General features: G+C 41.8%; 1 protein-coding gene across 1 annotated transcript in view; it reads right to left on the reverse strand.

Annotated features, from left to right (window-relative positions):
- The window catches only part of col27a1b (collagen, type XXVII, alpha 1b), a 592,171-nt gene that overhangs the window by 292,298 nt on the left and 276,439 nt on the right, over positions 1 to 23,434 (reverse strand). The window contains exon 14 of the mRNA XM_068012172.1: positions 19,341 to 19,385. Within this exon, the coding sequence (XP_067868273.1) occupies positions 19,341 to 19,385 (45 nt within the window). The remainder of the gene's footprint in view (positions 1 to 19,340; positions 19,386 to 23,434) is intronic.

Genomic DNA, 23,434 nt, shown 5'->3' on the forward strand with positions numbered 1-23,434 from the left:
CAAGTACATGAAAACAAAATCCATCGAGGGCATCAAGCTTGAATGCTAGTCAAGCCAGTGATTCAAACTTTGTTTCTCACCAAGTTGAGAATCTAATATCTTACAGCTGCAAAAGGGAGCAAAGGTTATATGAAAAGCAGAGTGATTTGGTTTCTGTTTGCAGTTATAATAATTGAATATGATTGTTGCAGTGCGGTAAGAAAGATTAAAAGGTAATATTGCAGCTGAGAGCACACCAGTCTGAGAGTCTAGGGATAACAGATTATGGCAGCACAGAAGATCATGGGGGAGGGAACTGTTGTTTGAGTTGACGAGCGTGCAAGGCAGACGCTTACTTGATACAATTTGGAGGAATAATGGTACCCAAGGCCTGGGTATTATTGATTGCTGCTATGGCAGAAACAGGGTAAAAGCTAGAAAGCTTCTGACTGTACTTATGGCAGACGCTAAAGGATGTGCATTTGCAGGAGAATGGAGAAACACAGGGTTTCTGACAATAATTGAACAGGGGTTTTATGAGATGGAGGATTGCTGATTGTACCTGTAACAGAGAAAACTGCTTATTGTTATTGGGACAGTAAAAGCTTGCAGGATTTGTAATGTGAGGACTGGCTTGGTTGGATAGTAGAGTTAGGTTTAGTGGACTAGGGTTAGGGTTTGTGCATTAGGGTTAGGATTATGGTTAGTGCGTTAAGGTTAGTGTTAGGGTTAGTGCAATAGCATTAGGGTTAGGGTTAAGGTTAGTGCAATAGCAATAATGCACTAATTATCTCAGCAATAACCAGCTGACTGATGCTCAGTTTGGGTTCTGCCACTCAGCTCCTGACCTCATTACAGCCTTGGTCCAAACACGGACGAAAGAGCTGATCTCTGAGGTGAGAGTGACTGCCCTTGACATCGAGGCAGCATTTGACTGAGTATGGCATAAAGGAGCCCTAGCAAAACTAGAGTCAATGGGAATCAGGGGAAAAACTCTCTGCTGATTGGAGTCATACCTAGCACAAATGAAGATGGTTGTGGTTGTTGGAGGTCAATCACCTCAGTCCAAGACATCATTGCAGGAGTTCCTCAGGGTAGTGTCCTAGGCCCAACCATCTTCAGCTGCTTCATCAATGACCTTCCCTCCATCATAAGGTCAGAAGTGGGGATGTTCGCTGATGACTGCACAATGTTCAGCACCATTTGCGATGCCTCAGATAATGAAACAGCCTGTATCCAGGTGCAACAAGACCTGGACAACATCCAGGCTTGGACTGATAAGTGACAAGTAACATTCGTGCCACAAGTGCCAGGCAATAACCATCTCCAACAAGAGAGAATCTAACCATCTTCCCTTAATGTTCAATGGAATTACCATTGCTGAATCCCCCACTATCAACATCCTGGGGTTACCATTGACCAGAATCTGAACTGGAGTAGCCGTATAAACACCATAGCTACAAGAGCAGGTCAGAGGCTGGAAATTCTGTGGCGAGTAACTCACCTCCTGACTTCTCAAAGCCTGTCCACCATCTACAAGGCACAAGTCAGGAGTGTGATGGAATACTCTCCACTTGCCTGGATGGCTGCAGCTCCAACAACACTCAAGAAGCTAGACACCATCCAGCACAAAGCAGCCCACTTGATAGGCACCCCATCCACAAACATTCTCTCCCTCCACACCAAAGCACAGTGGCAGCAGTGTGTAGTATCTACAAGATACTCTGCAGCAACTCACCAAGGTTCCTTCGACAGCACCTTCCAAACCCACGATCTCTATCACCGAGAAGGACAAGGGCAGCAGATGCATGGGAACACCACCATCTGCAAGTTCTGCTCCAAGCCGCACACCACCCAGACTTGGAACTACATTGCCGTTCCTTCACTGTCGCTGGGTCAAAACCCTGGAACTCTCTTCCTAACAGCACTGAGTGTACCTACACCCCAAGGATTGCAACGGTTCAAGAAGGCAGCTCACTGTGACTTTCTCAAGGGAACTTTAGAGATGGACATTAAATGCTGGCCTGGCCAGCAATGCCCACATCCCATGAATGAAAAAAAAAATTAGGGTGAGGGTTTTGCATTTTTTCTATTCTTTAATGGAATGTGGGCATCACGGGCAAGGCCAGCATTTATTGCCCATCCCTAATTGCCCCTGAGAAGATGGTGGTGAGCCGCCTTCTTGAACTGCTGCAATCCATTTGGTATAGGTACACCTATAGGGAGTGAGTTCCAGATTTTTGACCCAGCATTATGGCTAGTGTTAGGGTTAAGATTAATGCATTAAGGTTAGAGTTAGTGCATTAGGGTTAGAGCTATGATTAATCCACATGGGTTAGGCTGCTTCAAGATGGATTATCAAGATCAACCTCACTCTGATCCACCATAGTTCAGTGAACCTTGATTATTGCTCAAGTTCTAGAACGTCTTTGCATTGTCCTTTAACACAAGTGCTTTATCGGGCCGTATTCACTCGCCTTGCTCGGTCTTCATTTCAGTAATCACCTCCAATCATATTGGGAATGATAACTGTTTCTGTTGTACATTACCTGGGCACTGGGTGGGATAACAGCATGTGCCCGATGTACTTGCTCGATCAATTTTCAGGTTTGGGTTTCATTAACATTGAACTGGCAAACTGCCATCTCTGATGGTGCTCCTTATAGGCAACTCACTGATGGTAAGGTCAGGAAATCTGGCAGGACTGATTTTGATGGGCCTGCAGCATCACCTTACGGAGCAAGAGTGGAAGCAACGGGAGCAACAGTGTACTGTGGCAGGGAAAACATTTACATCACCTAGAGTGACAAATACTAGAAGCCTGCAAAGGTTCAAAGCACATAGGAAACTGCAGTATTACTGTATGCCAGACCTGTTTCCAGCTTTCTCTCACTGTAGCCAAGGATTCCTTTAAATATCACTAGAAGTGGCCACTTCCAAAGCATCCCACCCATGGTTTGTGGTAGAAAAATGAACTGATGATGGCCACATGGGTAGAGACAAAAATGGCATTGGCTCTTAACCAATGTTCGCTGCAAAATGTCATTGTTGCGTACAGCCAGGTTTTTTCAATGTGAGATATCTATAAATATTTACACATGTTATTTAACACAAACCAGGCCTGCGCGGTATCTTCCAGGCTGCGGTGCGACCGCACACGTGCAAAGCGTAGCAGGAAGATTGGTCTTAACTGCAACATTTGACCTCAACTTGTATACAGCAGCCAGCCCTCCTTCTGATCCTAGCTGTCACTCTGGCTACCTAAATTGCTGAAAGGTAGAATGGGCATGAACCCTTCCACCTGATTTTGGTCCTGCTATCTCCCCATTTTTAGGTGTAAAATTAGACAAGCCTCCAATATATCCATTGACTCATTTGCTAAAGATTTGATTCACATTTTTTTTTTTACTTCCTTCAGAATAGATGCCTTCAGACCAGTCCTCTCACAGTGCCATTAATAAATTGCTGCAGATTACAAGAACACTAGAAATGGGAGCAGGAGTAGACCAATCGGCCCCTCAAGCCTGCTCCGCCATTCAATATGATCGTGGCTGATCTTGGGCTTCAACTCCACTTTTCACCTGCTCCCCATATTCACTGATACCCTGAGACGCCAAAAATCTGTCTATCCCTGTCTTAAATATATTCAATGATGGAGCATCCACTGCCCTCTGGGGTAGAAAATTGCAAAGAGTCACAAAGTAAAGTTTGATAGCTATGCTGAAGTTTGATATCTATGCTCTTCAGTACGGAATTGAAATTCTCCCTTCCTTCAATCATTAAAAGGTAATTTCTTTATGAATATTGCGGGCCCAACCAGCAGTTACCACCTCATATCTTTGTTGACTCCATCCGAAATCATTTCTCTTCCATTTACATCTTCTATTTATTATGATTCCATTTTTAGCCTTTGATTTGAAACCCTACATCTCTCCAGTGTTAATTGTGGCTTTTAATAAGTATGGCTTACTCTTCCCTAAAACGCTTCTTTTCCCCCTCATCAGCTTATAAATCTCTCTTCAGTTGGTACCACTCTTAGAAGGTTGTGGATTTAAATCCCACTCCAGGACTTGAGCACAAGAATCAAGGCTGACACTCCCGGTACAGGGCTGAGGGAGTGCTGCACTGTCAGACGCACCATCAATTGGATAAGATGTTAAGACAAGGCCTCATCAGGTGGATGTAAAAGATCCATGGCACTATTTCGAAGATGTACAGGAGAGTTCTCTCTGGTGTCCTGGCCAATATTTATCCCTCAATCAACATCACATAAACAGATTATCTGGTCATTATCACATTGCTGTTTGTGAGAGTTTGCTGTGTACAGATTAGCTGCTGTGTTTTCTACATTACAACAGTGACTACACTTCAGAAGTACTTCATTGGCTGTGAAAGGCACTATATAAATGCAAGTCTTATGTTTCTTTTTCTTCTAAACCGTTGATGCTCGGGGTCAAAAAGAAACACGGACTCTGTCGCCATCCAGTCAATGTTGGTTAAGACTATAGAATATAGTCTAGTGTACGAAAACATTGTACTTCCTGAGGGTAACACTAAGGCTGCACGCTGTTGGGTAAACAGCCAGGAAGGGAAACAGAATTGGTGATGGAGATGCGGAATTTCTGAGAGGTGCCAAAAAAAGATGGCCTCAGTCTTGTCATTGTTCAACTGAAGGAAACCCTGCCTCATCCATGACTTGGTCTCCACCATTCAGGTGGACACCATAGTAACAGTTGTGAAGCCAATGGTGGAGGGATAAAGCCTTGTTTAATCAGAACACATCATAACGGTAATTTTATCCTTATGGATATTGCCTCAAAGAATCAGTAGATAGATGAGGCAAAGGAGATGACCAATCCTGCAACGTCAGAGCACACCAGAAGTGATCATACATGGTTGAGAGATCAAGGACATTGCTAGCTAAATCGAGATAGATAGGAACCATGAGAGGGCAGTATCAGTTGGGGAGGAGGATGCAGTGGTGAGCTATAGCAAAGGGTAGTGAGAGGTTAAGAAGGAATAACATGGTTTGCTGTGGACAGATAGGAAATCAGATTAAATGGATTTCAACAGGGGAGGGGAAGAGAGTTGAGCATGGAGATGGATGCTCTTAGTGTATTCCAAGACCTGAGAGGGAGACGAACCAAAAGTGGGACCTTATTTGGAGAGGATGGAAAGATGTTACGTGAGGTTTTTAATGAAGAGGAAATGTCATCAGTCTTGAAACAGTGTCGGGCAAAGGGAACAGAGGATGTGAGATGGAGGGGAAAAGCACTAATGTTACTCGCAAGCTCATGAGTTATCTAAATCTTGAAAATAATTTGGCCCAAGTTGGCAAATATTTTAGCACTACTTTAGATACTCCTTGAATAAAATCCTCACAATCTAAGATTTTGCTCCCAGGCTGCCCCTGCATACAAACATCCAGAACAGAGATAAATTTCGGGCTTGATTTTCAGCCTCCACCCCAGGGCGAGATTGGATGGGGGGGGGGGGGGGGGCAGAAGCTAAAATTTGCCCTGCCGGCCAGTGTGACGGTTCCCTGGCTCCATCACGCACCACCCCCCCCCCCACCCCCCCCGGGCCATTTTTGCTCATTAAGGGCCCCTTATGGCCAATTAAAAGAGGCCAACTGGGATTTTCTGCAGGGGCGAAGGTCAGTTTAGGTGCCTAGAGACCCTCCCTGCCTCTCTGGGTGCTGCAGCAGCCACAGGCTGCCCTGTAGAGGGACTCTCCTCTGCTCCACAATGGTGGCTCGCCTGCAAAGGCCATTTTATTAAATTTGAACTTTAAACAAGTTGGAGAGAGGGAGCCTGCATTTTGAAGCTCCCTCTCTCTCACTTACCTGCCTCGGCAGTCTGCTGCTCCTTTCAAGCTGGAAGTCCTCTGATTGGCTCTCCAGCTTCAAGAGACTGCCCACCATCCCTTAATTGGACAGCAAGCCCACCCTCTGGCCATTAATTGGTCACCACTGTTTTCCATACAGTGCGAGCTTCTGACCTCTACTTCAGACTGACGGCAGGGTCCTAAAGCCCACAGCGAAACTCCTGACTGAAGATATCTTCAGAAAAGTAATGGAGAGGCTTGACAAAGATAGTGTAGTTGAGTTGTGTATATGAAGTTTCAGAAGATGCTTGATGAAGTATCACATAATAGAGGTTAGAAAAATTAAAGCCCATGGAATTATCGGGGCAGTAGCAGCATGGAGACAGAATTAACTAAGACAGAAAGCAGAGAGTAATAATGAGCGGTTGTTTAGCCAACTGGAGGGAAGTGTGAAGTGTTGCCCCCAGGGGCTGGAATCGGGACCACTGCTCTTTTCAATATATATTAATAACCTGGACTTGAGTATCGGGGCATAATTTCAAAGCATACAAATGACACAAAACTTGGATAGTAGCAGACTTCAGGGGGATATAAACAGATTGATGAAATGGGCAGACACAAGGCAGATGAAGTTTAATGCCCAGAAGTGTGAAATGATACACTTTGGAAAGAAAAATGAGGAGAGGCAATATAAACTAAATGGTACAATTTTAAACAGGGGCGTAGGAGCAGAAAGACCTGAGAGTTTACATACACAAATCTTTGAAGGGCGCAAGATAAGTTGATAAAGCTGTTAAAAAAAAGCATACGGAATCCTTGGCTTTATTAATAGAAGCATAGGGTGCAAAAACAAAGAGGTTACGGTAAACCATTCTAAAACATTGGTTATGCCTCAGCTAGAGTATTGCACCCAACTCTGGGCACCACACTTTAGGAAGGACACCGTGGCCTTGCAGAGGATGTAGCGGAAACGCACTAGAATGGGACCAGGGATGAGGGACTTAAGTTATATGGAGTGACTAGATAAGCTGGGATTGTTCTCCTTAGAGAAGAGAAGGTTGAGCGAAGATTTAATAGATATTCAAAATTATTAGGGGTTTTGATAGACTATAGTAGTGAGAAACAGTTTCCACTCGCAGAAGGCCTAGTAACCAGAGAACACAGATTTAACACAATTGGCAAAAATTACAGGGGGGGAAATGAGAACTTATTTTTATGCAGTGAGTTGTTGTGATCTGGAACACGCTGCCTGAAAGAGCAGTGGAAGCAGGTTCAATAGTAACTTTCAAAAGGGAATTGGATAAATATTTGAAAATGAGAAATTTGCAGGGCTATGGGGAAGCAGTTGGGGAGTGGGACTAATTAGATAGTTCTTTCAAAGAGCCAGTACAGGCATGATGGGCCGAATGCCCTCCTTCTGTACTGTATCATCGTACAAGGAGTAGGAAGCTGAAATGCACCATGTACTGAGCTACCAATCTAAAACTCTCTCTCTCTTGTGACTCACAATGATGGATGTAAAATGCAGTAGTGAACCACAATATACAGGCTGATGAGTTACGCATTTCACATTTTTCTGCAGTGGCATCAAAGGTTAAATGTTTGAACCTAGTGCAAGATTCTGTAGGCAAGCAATTATTGTTTGCTTGCCAAGTTGTTGAAATTCAATCGCTGTGCTAGCAACAAACTTAATTTTTTAAAATACTTATGAAAGCAAAATACAAATCTAACAGAAAACTTCCTTCAAACTAAATTAAATGCTTGCTGGAATGGATCCAATTTTACCTGTGCAGTGAAAAAGTGTCTGAGTATATAGATGTAATTAAACATTCAGTGTGAAGTTATTTTACTGAATTATACTCATTCAAGCTTAAGTCAATAAAATGTTTAATTAGCTTCATTTGAATGAATATTATGCATTTATAGCATATTTTGTATATATTCAATATAGTGTTTAAAATGCACAGAATGATAAAAAGTCATTCTTTTATATCTTAGTCAAAAATCAAGGTCAAAAGCAACTATTCAGGAAAAAAAGTGAAAGGTTGTACATTAGTACAAGTTTAGTCATTCCACAGCCACTGGTTATTGCATTTGCCAGAAAATTATATTGCCACAGAGGGTAGCTTTGTTTCAAAGAGAATTCTTTAGTAGATTAACTTTCTTCTTTTAAAGATTTTGTTTCCATCCCTGATTTTTTTTTTTATTTACCTTCAGCATCACACTACAGCCTTCTTCTGTGAGAGTGGAATAGCTTGGCTCTTTGGCTGATTACTGAGTCAATGTTGATCGATGGTCATGTGACAGGCATGCAAACTGTGTGTTTACAGCTTTCGGAGATGCCAGGTTTCTGCTCCTCTGGAAAAGGGCACATACCCTTCACCCCCACTCCTGCCAGTAAAGTCTATCTGGTCACCAAATAAAGAAGCAAAAGTTCCTGTCCTCAAGTAACGTACAATTAGAGTCATGGAGTTATACAGCACAGAAACAGGCCCTTCAGCCCATCGTGTCTGTGCCGGCCACTAGACACCTAACTATTCTAATCCTATTTTCCAGCATTTGGCCCATCGCCTTGTATGCTATGTCATTTCAAGTGCTCATCTAAATACGTCTTAAATGTTGTGGGGGCTCCTGGCTCTGCCACCCCTTCAGGCAGTGCCTTCCAGATTCTGGGTTCCAAATCAACTATGTTCAGTGGTCATTGTTATGTTCCATGCAGATGCTGAGAGACTGTTCCCCATGGCTCAAGAGTCTAGAACTCAGGGTCAGAATCGCAGGGTAAGGGTTCGGCCATTTAGGATGGAGATGAGGAGAAATGTTTTCACTCAGAGGGTTGCGAATCTTTGGAATTCTCTAGCTCAGAGAGCCGTGGATGCTCAGTTGTTCAGCCTATTCAAGACTGAGATTGATAGTTTTTTGGACACTAAAGGAATCAAGGGGATAGGAGGGGGAAGTGGAGTTAAGGTACATCAGCCATGAAGAGCGAATTTTGAGCATCTCAAAAGGCTACATCTGCTCCTATTTCTTATGTTCTTGTGGGTCATAGAAGTTAACACATCTACTTTACATCTCAGCTGTTCCTAGTGAATGAAATGCTCACTTCACTTTATCAACCTAGCTCACAATAATTAATACACTCGGTCTGTTTCTCCTGTGGATCCACAGCAACTGACAAGCTTTCTTGACCTTTCAGACTGACTTGCAGTAATTACCATGCTTCCATATTTGACCCACAGCAATCAACACACTTGTTACGTTTGCCAAGCTTCACTTAACTCATGCCCTCACTTTACTTTGCTGACTGGTCTTTAGCAGTCAAATTGGAAGTTGTTCTTAGTAGAGTGTTGCACTGCCCAAGTCCATCCATGACCGACAGGCTCTGTAGGGTGTGTTGTAGAAATAGAAAATGATACTTATTTAAATTGATATGTTTCCTTCATTTTTTGATGAGGTAGTTTTTGATTAGTTATGCCCCTTTAAAAAGGGAGCACTTTTGTTTGATTATTTTGTATGATGACTCTGAGGCAACAGTAGATTGCCAAAACTAGCTGCTCCTTCAGTCTATTACATTCCTCACCCTGCCTAGAACAGACTGGATAAGTGGTTTTAAGAAGGAATTACTGTAATATTGCATGTATGGCAGTATAACTGCTATTCCTTCCCTGCAGCTGGGTCAAAAACCTGGAACTCCCTTCCTAACAGCACCTATACCAAATGGACTGCAGCAGTTCAAGAAGGAGGCTCACCACCACCTTCCCAAGAACAAGTAGGGACGTGCAAATGCTGGCCTTACCAGGGACGTCCACATCCAGTGTCAGAATAAAGCCAGCATGTTTAGATTTCAGCTTCGGACGAGATACCATCTCCAGGGTATAACCTTCTCCCACCTTGGCTTCACGTCAGCTGTGGTATAACTGCAACCAGTGCATCACAAATTTAAAATTACGCTTTAAAATTTCCCAGGCAGCTCACTGGACCACATTTAATTTTTAATGTCAGTAGAGACAACAAGGTAGTTGGCATTTAGAATTTCACTGGCGTTTCAATGTCACTTAATAGAGAGTTACGGTTACGTGAGGTTGCCACACAATTATGCCATTATGGTGTGTGAAGTGATTCATTTTGGTAGGAAGAATGAGGAAAGGTAATATAAAATAAAGAATCCAATCCTAAAGGAGGTGCAGGAGCAGAGGGAGCTGGGGGTATATGTGTACAAATCATTGAAGGTGGCAGGGCAGGTAGACAAAACAGCTAATACAACATACCTGATCCTGGGCTTTATAAATAGAGACATAGAGTACAAAAGCAAGGAAGTTATGGTGAACTTTTATAAACCACTGGTTCGGCCTCACCTGGAATATTGTGTCAATTCTGTGCACTGCATTTTAGGATGTGAAGGCAGAGGGTGCAGAAAAGATTTGTGAGAATAGTTCCGGGGCTTAGAGGCTTCAGTTACATGGATAGATTGGAGAAGTTGGGGTTGTTCTCCTTAAAGAGGAGAAGATTAAGAGGAGATTTGATAGAAGTGTTCAAAATCATGAGGGATCTGGGCAGAGTAGATAGGGAGAAACTGTCCCTGTTGGTCGAAGGGCCGAGAACGAGCGGGCACAGATTTCAGATGATTGGCAAAAGAACCAGAGGTGACATGAGGAAAAACTTGTTTATGCAGTGAGTGATTAGGATCTGGAATGCACTGCCTGAGAGTGTGGTGGAGGCAGATTCAATTGTGACTTTCAAAAGAGATTTGGATAATTATCTGAACAGAAAAAAATTGCAGGGCTATGGGGAAAAAGGCAGGGGAGTGGGACTGGCTGAGCTCTACTTACAGAGAGCCAGCACGGGCATGAGGGGCCTAGTCATCCCCTTCTGTACTGTAACCGTCTATGATTCTCAAGGTACACCAGCTCTGGGTTGTTAGTTGCCAGGGTGAATGCATTTGTTTACATCCACAGCTGTGCAGAAGTGTGTTCACTGGCATTTGACGAATGTTTAATGTTAGGAGGGAACTGAATGGCTCGTGAGGCTTCCTAGGAACTTTTTAGGTTTTGCTTTGTAACAATGCTGTCAAACTGCGGGGTTGTGAAGCCAAAATGGTGTAGGACATCCTCCTGGAAATGGTTGCACACTCTTACCTAAGGGTACATTTAAACTCTGCACAGCAATCTCATGGTTATGGAGAGCTGATTCACATTGACTCTTCTAAAACCACTCTCAGTAACCCCATTGCAAAGTGAGTTTCATCCCCATTTATGATTTGACATCACAGGCTTGCTGTAAAAGGAGAGATAGGTTTGGGTGACAAACTGCTCAAGAGTGTTTACAATGCAATAAGCGAGCTGCATTTTAGATGTGGAAGCTCAGCTTCTGTGATTTCACTGACATCCCAGTTCAATGGGAAATTAGATTTCTCAAGACAACTTTAATACTGCAAAGAAGCCAAGAGCCTCTGAGTATCCAGTGTTTTCAAAAAGACTTGCATTTATATAGCGCTTTTCACAACCTCAGGGCATCTCAAAGCACTTTACAGCCAATGAAGTACTTTTAAAGTGTAGTCACTGTTGTAATGTAGGAAACACACCAGCCAATTTGCACACAGCAAGCTCCCACAAACAGCAATGTGATAATGACCAGATAGTCTGTTTTAGTGATGTTGGTTGAGGCATAAATATTGGCCAGGACACCGGGGACAACTCCCCTGCTCTTCTTTGCAGTAGTGCCATGGGATCTGTTAGTTCACCTGAGACAGTAGCCAGGGCTTCAGTTTAACATCATATCCAAAAGAGAGCACCCCCAACAGTGCAGCACTTTCTCAGTACGGCAGTGAAACGTCAGCCTTGATTCTTGTGCTCAAGTCCTGGAGTGGGACTTGAACCTACAACCTTGCAACTTAGAAGCAAGAATGATACACACTGAACCACAGCTCACACTTCCCACCTGCATTACACTATAGTTGCTGAAAATGATTTGCAACATTGCAAACTGTGTCGTGTAAATCACCTGAAAGACAAATCATTAAAATTCCCATTCACAAAAACCAAGAAAAAAATAATTCTGAATTAAAAATCTAGCGCTGTGCATATACTTAACGTTACAAATGCCTTCAGAAAGTGAGTAATTGTGAATTTATTTTGTCTTTTAAAAGACTATTTGAGAAGAAAATCTTTCCGTAATCAAGTTATTACTTTTACCACTCCACCAGAGCCTTGTGCACAGCAAGGGTTTATGTAATCGAATCTAAATTGCAATCCTTTGAAAATGCTACTGTGCTTTTAGTAATCTGGATGCAAAAATGGTCCTGTACACGGCAGTTTATTTATACAGGACTAAAAACATAATTAGCACACTAGTAAGTAGTATTGACTATAATTATGTATTTAGAAGTGCTTTAAAAAGAACCACCTGGAAATATTTGAGGAAAATCAGATAATTACCCCTTGTTCTATCAATATTCTGCCCCTAGAGAATTAAGGGTATTAAGCAGAAGTGACAGTGCCGATATAACATTACAAAATTTGCGAAAAATAATAGGTTTTGAGTTTCAGTAGCCTGGGATTTAGAACGAGAGTGACATTATTAATGCTCAGAGTGCTATTTTCCAATTAGGGAGAAAAACACTTGGATCTGCTTATTTCTTACATAAGAAAATCAAAGTAAATGTCGTCTATTTTGAGCTTCTTCAGCTCCGAAACATTTCAATTCCTATTTTACAGATGGACATCTGAAAATGAAAAGGGGACAGATAGTTGAGACAGCTGGCCATTGGCAAAAAGGATTCTCAGCATGGCAAGCACTAGCCATTTTCATTGGTCAATTTATGACCGGGATTTTGCATTATAATGACGGCTAAACTGTCAACATTCACCATCGTTGCTCGGTGAAACTACTTCTGGCATCCGCACATGATCAGTTAAACGTTGAAACCTAGATGTTGTTGTCAATGATTCCCTGCTGATCTACAGAGTACGCTGTTGAAGGCTCCATAGATGGAAATCAATTAGAAATCACTGAATTGACGTGAACTTCCACTTTTTTATGCGCTATTCTTGCTGTAAAAACCCTTGGAAAAACTAAGCCTCATTGAATGGGGTGCAACTCAGTTTTTAAATGGTGCACTAAGTCACAATTACTCTTGAACAACCTTTCTGGCCCTGAAAAACGAATTTTATATTTGTGGAAAGTCAAATTTCTCCACTCCATGATAAAATTCCACAGATTTTTAAATATATCTTTTATAAAGTTTGTTTCTGGTATTTCACTTATACCTTAATCCCATGTGTATGTCCCAATCTTTATTTTGCTTTCTGTAAAATTATAAAAAGTGAATAATAAAACCTGCCTGTTATTTCCTGGCTTGCTGTCTGTGAGAATTCTTTAATGTGATTGGCTGATTAGTCTGCTTGATGCCATCACTGTAGTTGGATGCCTGAGATCCCCTATCGTGGTAGAACGAAATTAACATTGGGAAAGGGGAAATCCATACCACAGGGCTTGCTGGATCTTTGGGGACAGTTTCCGTCAAGGTGAATGGTGAGCATTGTCATTTTGCCATTGACGGCAAGATCCAGGCCTATAATCGTAATAGCTATCTGCTCACTTCTTGTAGTGTCGTGGGTGTCCCCTGAAGGAGGCTGCGACTTGTGGAAATAACCTCAAAAAGCCTCAAAATTACCCTCAATGTATATGTTGCTAGAGCTAGCTTTTAAGAATGCTATTTGTAGGGGAGAGAAACTATCTATTCATTATTTTTTCTTCTCAGCTTTCTGCAAAGATTTGAGGGTTAGAAGTGACAATGGTATTAAAGGCAAATTCATCTTAATTTTAAGTGTAACCCAATTTGCCAATATCATTCGAGGAAATGTTTAAATAGATCATAGAATCATAAAATGGTTACAGCACAAAAAGATGCCATTCAGCCCTTTGTGTCTCTGCAAGAGCAACTCAGTTTTTCAACCTGCTAGTTTGATCCAGAAACTCTGATTTATTTAGCAAAATTTTTATTTTTAATTTTTAGCCTGCTCACCTCCACCCCTAGTTCACTTTTTGTGCATCACGTTTAGCCATGCTCACTGCCTGAATGGATAAATGGCCCTGGGATTCACCCAGCAATGATGTTGTGTAGCTCAGAAACTTTTAGGAGGGATGAATGAAGTGTCTTGTTTTTGATTTAAGATGGGATGCAACATCTATTCCTCCCCCTCTCGTGTAAGGGCGTGTAAAAGTCTTCCTTTGGATTCAAACCAGTAATCACCATGCAGTGAAATTTGAGTGTTATCCTTTATCCTACCAGGATGTTCTTTAAAGGCCCATTATGCTCTTTTGAATCAGTTAAGGACTTGCGTTCTTATTCGAACAAGTTGGGAACTACTCAGTCAACTTCTGCAAAAAGTTACTTTGTGATTAATTCCATAAACCACATGCTGAATGGTTTTACTTGATCTTTCTTACTCATAGAATTCCTCAGGTCTCCATTGAGCACCCTCTTGGTACATTGTGTTATTAGGAAAATGCTGTCTGGTGGTTTAAAACTAGCGAACTGCTGCCAGTATTTGGTGGTTTCTGCAGTCATGACTCTTCCTTCATCTGCCTCACATAATTTCCGCATAGGAAAAATTCTGCTCCCAAACTTTGCAAGACAAGAGTTTTACAGCAAAGTGAGTTGGGCTTTAATAACAGATAGTGAGATATGTTACCAAAAAGAGCTGTGCAAGTTTTGCAACGTTGTTTATTCAAACTATCTTGCATCGTTTAATAAATGGTTCAGGGCCTCTTTAAAATGATCAGTGTTGGCAAAAATCTGACACCCAAAAGGTTCTGTTTAGTTATCATAAATGTCTGGAATCAATCTTGATGGTGGAATTATACTTCAACTAATGTAAACTCAAACTATTACAGGGCAGACTCCTCAAGGGTCTTTGGGTGCAGCAGTTCAGATTGGGACCTGGATCCGGAATTATACTGTCAATTTTACAACAATGCATAAACTAAATCATTTTCTATTGACACAAAAATGGCAGGACAACTACACTCAGGAGGAGTCATGTTATAAATAGATATCCCCTTCAAGAACTTATAGAACATAAGAAATAGGAGCTGGAGTAGGCCACTTGGCTGATCTTCAACCTCAACTCCACCTTCCCGTACTATCCCCATATACCTTAATTCCCTTAGTAAGCAAAAATCTAGCGATCTCTGTCTTGAAAATACTCCAAGATTGAGCATCCACAGTTCTCGGGGGTAAACAATTTCAAAGATTCACAAATCTTTGAGTGAAGAAATTTCTCCTAATCTCAGTTTTAAATCGCTGATCCCTTATCCCGAGACTTTGACCCCTGTGTTCTAGATTCTCCAGCCAGGGGAAACATCCTCTCAGTATCTACCCTGTCAAGCCCTTCAAGAATTTTATATGTCTCAATTAGATCACCTCTCATTCTTCTAAATTACAGGGAATACAGGCCTAGTCAATGCCATCTCTCCTCATAGGACAATCCCCTCATCCCAAGAACCAGTCTAATGCAACCTTCGTTGCACTCCCTCTGGGGCAGGTATGTCCTTCCTTAGGTTAGAAGACCAAATCTCACACACAGTACTCTAAGAAATTGTTAATGTAATTTTAACATTCATTTTCGGAACTAACTTAAGTGGAAAACCAAATTTTCCATCAAAATGGAAACTGTTGCAGTTCATGGGGTGTAGGCATACCCATAGCACTGTTAGGAAGGGAGTTCCAAGATTTTGACCCAGAGACTGTGAAGGAACGGTGATATAGTTCCAAGTCAGGATGGTGTGCGACTTGGAGGGGAACTTGCAGGTGATGGTGTTCCCATGCACCTGTTGCCCTTGTCTTTCTAGGCGGTAGAGGTCATAGGTTTGGAAGGTGCTGTCAAAGGAGCCTTGGTGAGTTGCTGCAGTGCATCTTGTAGATGGTACACACTGCTGCCACTGTGCGTCTGTGGTGGAGGGAGTGAATGTTGAAGGTGGTGGATGGGGTGCCAAATCAAGCGGGCTGCTTTGTGCTGGATGATGTTGCGCTTCTTGAGTATTGTTGGAGCTGCACTCATCCAGGCAAGTGGGAGGGTATTACATCACACTCCTGACTTGGGCCTTGTAGATAGTGGGCAGGCACTGGGGAGACAGGAGGTGAGTCATGGGGGTGGTGGAGGTGCCACAATTGGGCTCAAAATAACCTGGGCATTAGAAAGGCAAAATCAGCCAGGGTTCCTTCTCCTGTCATGAATATGCATCTATTGTTAATATTTTTTGAGGACTTGTGTGTAAAAGACCGTGGAGAATATTGTAAGAGCTGCTGGACTTTTTTTTAAAGGGTCACATGGAAGGATACTTGGGACTGTGTTTAAAAGCAAACACTTACTGGAAGTCACATGTCCTAAGCTAAGTAAACAGCAGAAGCCTTGCTGACTACTGGAGTTGTTTACAGAGAAGTGACATGTCTAGATTTATGGTGGTCAGGAGATGGTTTCATTTTTCAACTGTTTGAATGTCAGTTGGTGTGTAAGCCTGCGAAGAGAGAGAGAGAGGTGACCAGCTCATCCTGTTCCATCTCTGAGAAACCGTGAGAATCCAGTATGAGAACTGGACAAACGGATGCAGCATTTCTCCTGAGAAGCTTCTGAAAGACTTTCTCTTGACATCTCCTGAACGAACTGATTAGATTAGAGATACAGCACTGAAACAGGCCCTTCGGCCCACCGAGTCTGTGCCGAACATCAACCACCCATTTATACTAATCCTACACTAATTCCATATTCCTACCAAACATCCCCACCTGTCCCTATATTTCCCTACCACCTACCTATACCAGTGACAATTTATAATGGCCAATTTACCTATCAACCTGCAAGTCTTTTGGCTTGTGGGAGGAAACCGGAGCACCCGGAGAAAACCCACGCAGACATAGGGAGAACTTGCAAACTCCACACAGGCAGTACCCGGAATCGAACCCGGGTCCCTGGAGCTGTGAGGCTGCGGTGCTAACCACTGTGCCGCCCCAGAACTGCTTCTGAAAGATCCCCGTGACAACCACACCTGACTAGTGACACCTGTTTACGTGCATCAGGGCACCAGACTGAACATCATCTGGAACATTTCACAACTTACCCTTTTTTCTACAAGAATTAACAAGTATTTGGAAAATGTATTTTTGTTTTTGTAAAGTTGATCTCTGCAGAAAAAGCTTCTTTATTTTTTCTTTAACCGGTGTGTGTGTGGTTATTTCGAGGGGGGGGGGGAATATATTTATACTTTCATATTTCAACCCTTGCGTTAATAAGCTTTGCATCTTTATTGAATGAGTCTCATTTTACAATAAATTAATAACTTTGTTGTTTATTGAAGAAACCTGGTTGGCGGATTTTTATTCTGAGACTAAAGTATATAATTGATTATATTGGTAACTGAGTAAAACATTTAAATATATGCTGTGACTCATGGAGAAGTGGAACTAGAGAAAGACAGTGCACTCCTCCAGCCTCGGTCATAACACTCCTGATCACTAGCCAACATTTTGTGTGGCTGTCACAATTAGTTCTAGAATGTTTGCAAAATTAACTCTTTGAGCAGTGTGTATAAATTTTACTGAACAGTGTCAAACTCTAAGGGTTCACTGATTAATACACTCTTTGTTCTGTTTTCTTTTGACCTGTAAATATCCATCAAAGATTCATCCAGTTTCATCTGGAACGTGACTATGTAATCTTTCAAGTCTGGCCCATCAATTGCCTGAAAAACAGCCTTTAAACTTTACTTTCAGCAAAATGTTGATTTTCTTCACTTGCTTCCAACTCCAAAATAGATTAGGAAATTTATGCGAGGTCCAGTTAGGTAGAAACAACACTAATATTACAGTTGAGCAAGTCAAAATAGGTCAGATAGAATCATAGAATGGTAACAACACAGAAGGAGGCCATTCAGCCCATTGTGTCTGTGCTGGCCCTCTGGAAGAGCAACTCACCTCGTCCTACACCCCCAGCTTTTCACTGAAGATTTTGTTGCTTCAGATAATTATCCAATTCTTTTTTGAAAGTCACAATTGAATTTGCCTCCATCACACTCTCAGGCAGTGCATTCCAGATCCTAACCTGTGTAAAAAGGTTTTTCCTCATGTCGCCATAGCTTCTTTTGCCAGTCACCTTAAAACGGTGTCCTGTAGCTCTCGACCTTTCTGCCAATAGGAATAGTTTCTCCCTATCTACTCTGTCCAGACCCTTCATCATTTCGAACACCTCCATCAAATCTCCTCTTAATCTTCTCTTCTCCAAGGAGAACTGCCCCAGCTTCTCCAATCTATTCACGTAACTGATGTTCCTCATCCCTGGAACCATTCTTGTGAATCTTTTCTACACCTTTCTGCCTTCACATCCTTCCTAAAGTGTGGTGCCCGGAATTGGACATAACAAGTTGAGTCCGAACCAGGGTCTTATACAGGTTCTGCATAACTTTCTTGCTTTTCTGCTCTATGCCCCGACTTGCAAAGCCCAGGATGCTGTATACTTCATTAACCACTTTCTCAACTTGTCATGCCACCGTCAATGATTTATGCACATATACCCCAGGTCCCTCTGCTCCTGCACCCCCTTTAGAATGGTACCCATTAATTTATATTGCCTCTCCTCATTCTTCTTACAAAAATGAATCACTCCACACTTCTCTGCATTAAATTTCATTTGCCACTTGTCTGCCCATTCAGCTACTTGTCTAAGTCCTTCTGAGGTCTATCACTATCCTCCTCGCAGTTCACAAAACTTCCAAGTTTAGTGTCATCTGCAAATTTTGAAATTGTGCCCTGTACATCAAAGACTAGGTCATTAATATAGATCAAGAAAAGCAGTGGCCCGAACACTGACCCCTGGGAAAGGGAAAGAAGAGACAATGGGGGCAAAATAAAAACATTGTAAAATGGAAGTGTTAATTTTAGTTTAACTTGTGTTTTAAACATATGTTTTACTCTACAGCTTTAATATTACAATAATAAAGCTCCTGATTGTATAATATTCCTTTATTGTGTCAGAGTTAATGAGCTGAAAACAAACTGGTTGGTCTCAGGAGATGGGAATTTCCCAATGAGATGGCAATGGCCCTGAAGACGGGAATGTCCCTAAAGACGGGAATATCCCTGGAGCTACCAGCAGTGTACAAGTTAAAATGCATCTTTCTTAGAAGCCACCAGATGAAATATGCCAATGATATTTTGAGACTAAAACATCATTGGCTTTACCTAGTAAAAAGATCTGAGAATTTAAGTAACTAGGGTTACTATGTTGAATGACTTTCTATTTAAGACTCATGACTAAATATTATTTATTAACCAGTATTTGTGATGGTCATAATATTCACTTTCCACCTTTGTCTTTTGAAACAGAGTAAAGTTTGTGCAATTTTTCTGAATGACCAAAGGACATTATTCTCCAAATTCGTAATATTGTACTTGCAAAAATAAAATCAAACCAACTGCAGAGCAATGTAGCTGAATGTAAAATAAATAGTGGCATAGAAGCAGTTAAGGAATGTTTGATACTTACAACCAATCCACGAACGCCAGGAGGTCCTGGGGCTCCCAAGTCTCCCTGGAAGGAAAGATCAGAAGATTATTGGCTCTTTTCTAAACAAATAAGAGTTTGAAAATGGCTAGATCTCTGAAAGCACAGGCTCAAGGGAGAAGACCTAATTCCCTCCATGGCCCGTGTAGTCTGCAGCTCCCATCTACAGAAGGCATGTAAATGAATGAAGCTCAGCCACTTTCACTCAGCATTCAAACAGAGGCCTGCTTGTTGTCCCGCTTCAGTGGCCTACAGTTATGTGCAAACCTGATTTCCTCCACTCTACCAGTGGGACTACAGGAACACTTCAGTCAAAGAGATAACTGTAACCATCCAGCAGTCAGTGCTTTTTTTGGGGGGGTAGGCTGAACTGGGAGCAAATTGGAATTGAACCAGAGTAAAAATTCCAAGTAAAATATGGAATCGGTGTCTCGCGAATGTTTCTGTTAGCAGAATCGCTGCTAGGTTTAATCCTGTAAATAAAGGTTTGAATAACATCGATCTCAATCCAAGCAAACCTCAAACATTGACTGAATCACAGCCTTCTCGTACCGTGCTACTATTTTTAACATTGCCATCTCTAAGTTATTTTTCTTTGCTATTGAAACTTTGCACTGATACTGAACGATAATGAACACTGAATGAATGATAGTCTCGATAAAGCATGCTGCTTTTCCATGGCAGTAATACTGATGTAACTGTTCTTTAAATATGATATTAAGAGTGAGTGAAATACAGTGCTGTTACAGAACAGTTCATTAACACTGTTTAATTGTATGTGAAATTCAATGTGTGTGACTAGAATTTATGATGCATTTCGTGCTCAAATTACATCACAGATGCAGGAAAACATAAGTTGTGTGCAATTTAAAAAAATCCCGATTCACAAATCTTTCCGCTGCTGGAGGGAAATCATAATCATCAAACTTAAAATTCTCATAACTGTGAAAATAAAATCCTCAGATTTTAATGGTATGTAATTTAGTTGTTGTTTTGTATCATATCAGAAAATATACTACTGGTTTCCCTCCTTATAATTGTTTTTGTACTGTTTATTACAATACCAAATGAATGGGAATAGACAAGGAATGGACAGTTGAGGGGTGGAAGGAGAGAATTGGAGAGCTGGCTGAAAGCTTGCTCGATGAAGGTGGCTTTTTGGAGGGGCGGGGGGTGCTTCCAGGAAGTAAGGTAGAGGAAGCTGGAGAATATCTCATCAATGGTGGATGCGCAGAAGGCCAGAATCAAACAACTGGTGGGTGGGGAAGAGATTTAAGGCAAGAGCACATTGCAAAGATAATGTGCGGTGGGATGGGGAATATAAAGAGATGGACTAGAATTATAAATTCAAAACATTAATGGCTAGGGATTCAATGTAGTGAGGGCGACTTGGCATTGACGGGATTGCTGAGTTTTGGTATTTGGATTTTATATGGAGGGTAGAGAATAGGATTTTGTCTAAGCAGCTAAGCAACGAAAGATGCAGGTGTTCCTCAGGGTAGTGTCCTAGGCACAACCATCTTCAGCTGCTTCATCAATGACCTTCCCTCCAAAATAATGTCAGAAGTAGGAATGTTCGCTGATGATTGCATTCAGTACCATTCGCAACTCCTCAGATATTGAAGCAGTCCGTGTCCACACACAACAAGACGTGGACAGAATTCAGGCTTGGGCTGATAAGTGGCAAGTAACATTCGCGCCACACAAATGCCAGACAATGACCATCCCAAACAAGAGAGAATCTAACCATCTCCCCTTGACATTCATAGAAACATAGAAAATAGGAGCAGGAGTAGGCCATTTGGCCCTTCGAGCCTGTTCCGCCATTCATTATGATCATGGCAGATCATCCAACTCAGTAACCTGTTCCGGCGTTCTCCCCATACCCTTCGATCCCTTTAGACCAAGAATAGAAACATAGAATGGCATTAACATCGCTATCATTACCATAGAATGACATTCAATGGCATTACCATCGCTGAATCCCCCACCATCAATATCCTGGGGTTACCATTGACCAGAAACTGAACTGGACCAGCCATCTAAGTACTGTGGCTACAAGAGCAGGTCAGAGACTGAGAATTCTGTGTTGAGTAACTCACCTCCTGTCTCCCCAAAGCCTGTCCACCATCTACAAAGCACAACTGAGGAGTGTGATGGAACACTCTCCACTTGCCTGGATGAGTGCAACTCCAACAGCACTCAAGAAGCTCGAAACCATCCAGGACAAAGCAGCCCACCTGATTGACATCCCATCCACCACCTTCAACATTCACTCCCTTCACATGCACAGTGGCAGCAGTGTGTACCATCTACAAGATGCATTGCAGCAACTCACCAAAGCTCCTTCGACAGCATCTTCCAAACCCATGACCTCTACCAACTAGAAGGACAAGGGCAGCAGATGCATGGGAACACCACCACCTGCAAGTTCCCCTCCAAGTCACACACCATCTTGACTTGGAACTATATCGCTGTTCCTTCACTGTCACTGGGTCAAAATCCTGGAACTCCCTTCCTAACAGCTCTGTGGGTGTACCTACCCCACACAGACTGCAGCGGTTCAAGAAGGCAGCTCACCACCACCTTCTCAAGGGCAATTAGGGATGGTCAATAAATACTAGCATTGCCAGCGACGCTCTCAACCCAAGAATGAATAAAAACAAAAGCATGGCTAAGGGTTTTAGCAGCAGAGGTGTTGAGGTACAGATAGAGGAAAGAAAAGTTACGGAGTCAGAAATAACTAGCCTTTGGTGTTGAATAAGATGTGGCATTTGTAGCTTAGTTCTGGGTAGAATAGGATACAGAGGTTTTGCATGGACTGGCTGAAGATGTGCAAGTGGCGTGAGAGGTGGGTGGCATCAGTTGGAAGGAAGAGGATTTTCTGGTGCTGGCTGGAAGCAATGTTTTAGGTTCTTCTAATGTTAAATGGCAGCAAGCTGAATCACCATTAAAGCTATCAAAAATGTTGAGCAAGAGAAAAAACAAATGGCCCTATTTTAACCCTGCTGGCCTGGCCAGAGGAGCAGTTATAATCAGGAGCAGCAACTTACTTCTGCCAATCCCACTGCCATCATGTGGTATGCCATTTTAACCTGCCGTTTTTAGCAGGTTTACAGGGCAGGGAAGGCAGCAGAGTCTGACTGCAATACTTGTTGGAAAATGTAATAATTTCCCCCTTATTTTGGACAGGAAACTGCAGACAGCAGACTCACGCTGATTGGTGAAGCAGATGGCAAAGCTGCCCAACAATGGTGTGCATTTGAAAAAATCAGCTCTTGAAGCTTTATGACTTCAAACTCACAAAGTTAATGCGTTTCACCAGGCAGTGTAAAGGGAATTAATACCTTTGCAATTTCCAAAATAATATTTTGCAACAATGCAGTAGATTCATTTGCATGATGTTTTACATAAGTAAGTGCTTTTTTAAAAATTGAAACAAGCCAAATAAATCCCCTCGTATGTAATTTAATTTAGTTATAAACTAATAACCACTATGGATCCCTGCACATAAAGACATAAACACTGGACCACAAATATAGTTTCAATTTCATTACTTCAGGATTTAATTAATTACAGGGAAATTTATTTGGATAGTTTTGTTTATCTCATCACTTTTGATTAGTTCTACTTCTCTACAATATTTACATAACTCTGACTGAGATTTCATCTTGGAAGAGGAAATGGATTGGACTGGATTCAAGAGAAACCCAAGGAAACCTTAGCATCCAAAATCTTTTAAAATGAAAACATTTTGATATTAAACTTTTCAAACAGCTCTTTATTCAGTTACTTACCAATAATTTACACTTCATATAAATCAACAGGAACCAAATCAAGCATAGTTTATCAAACTGATACTGTTTGTTCACACATGATGTATTTTGGTATCATGGGTTCACTTCTATTTAATAGCTCTCCGTTTCTCTCAGTTCACTCCGACATTTCTCATTATCTTTTGGTTCATTTTGATCGCTGCATCACATATCTGCTATGTTTTTTTAATGTGCTGCAACAATCTCTATTCCAACTCTCAACATCCTTATAATCCAGGGACTATTGCGTGGTTATCAGTA

Source organism: Heterodontus francisci, chromosome 32 (assembly GCF_036365525.1).
Source record: "Heterodontus francisci isolate sHetFra1 chromosome 32, sHetFra1.hap1, whole genome shotgun sequence".
NCBI classification, from domain to species: domain Eukaryota; kingdom Metazoa; phylum Chordata; class Chondrichthyes; order Heterodontiformes; family Heterodontidae; genus Heterodontus; species Heterodontus francisci.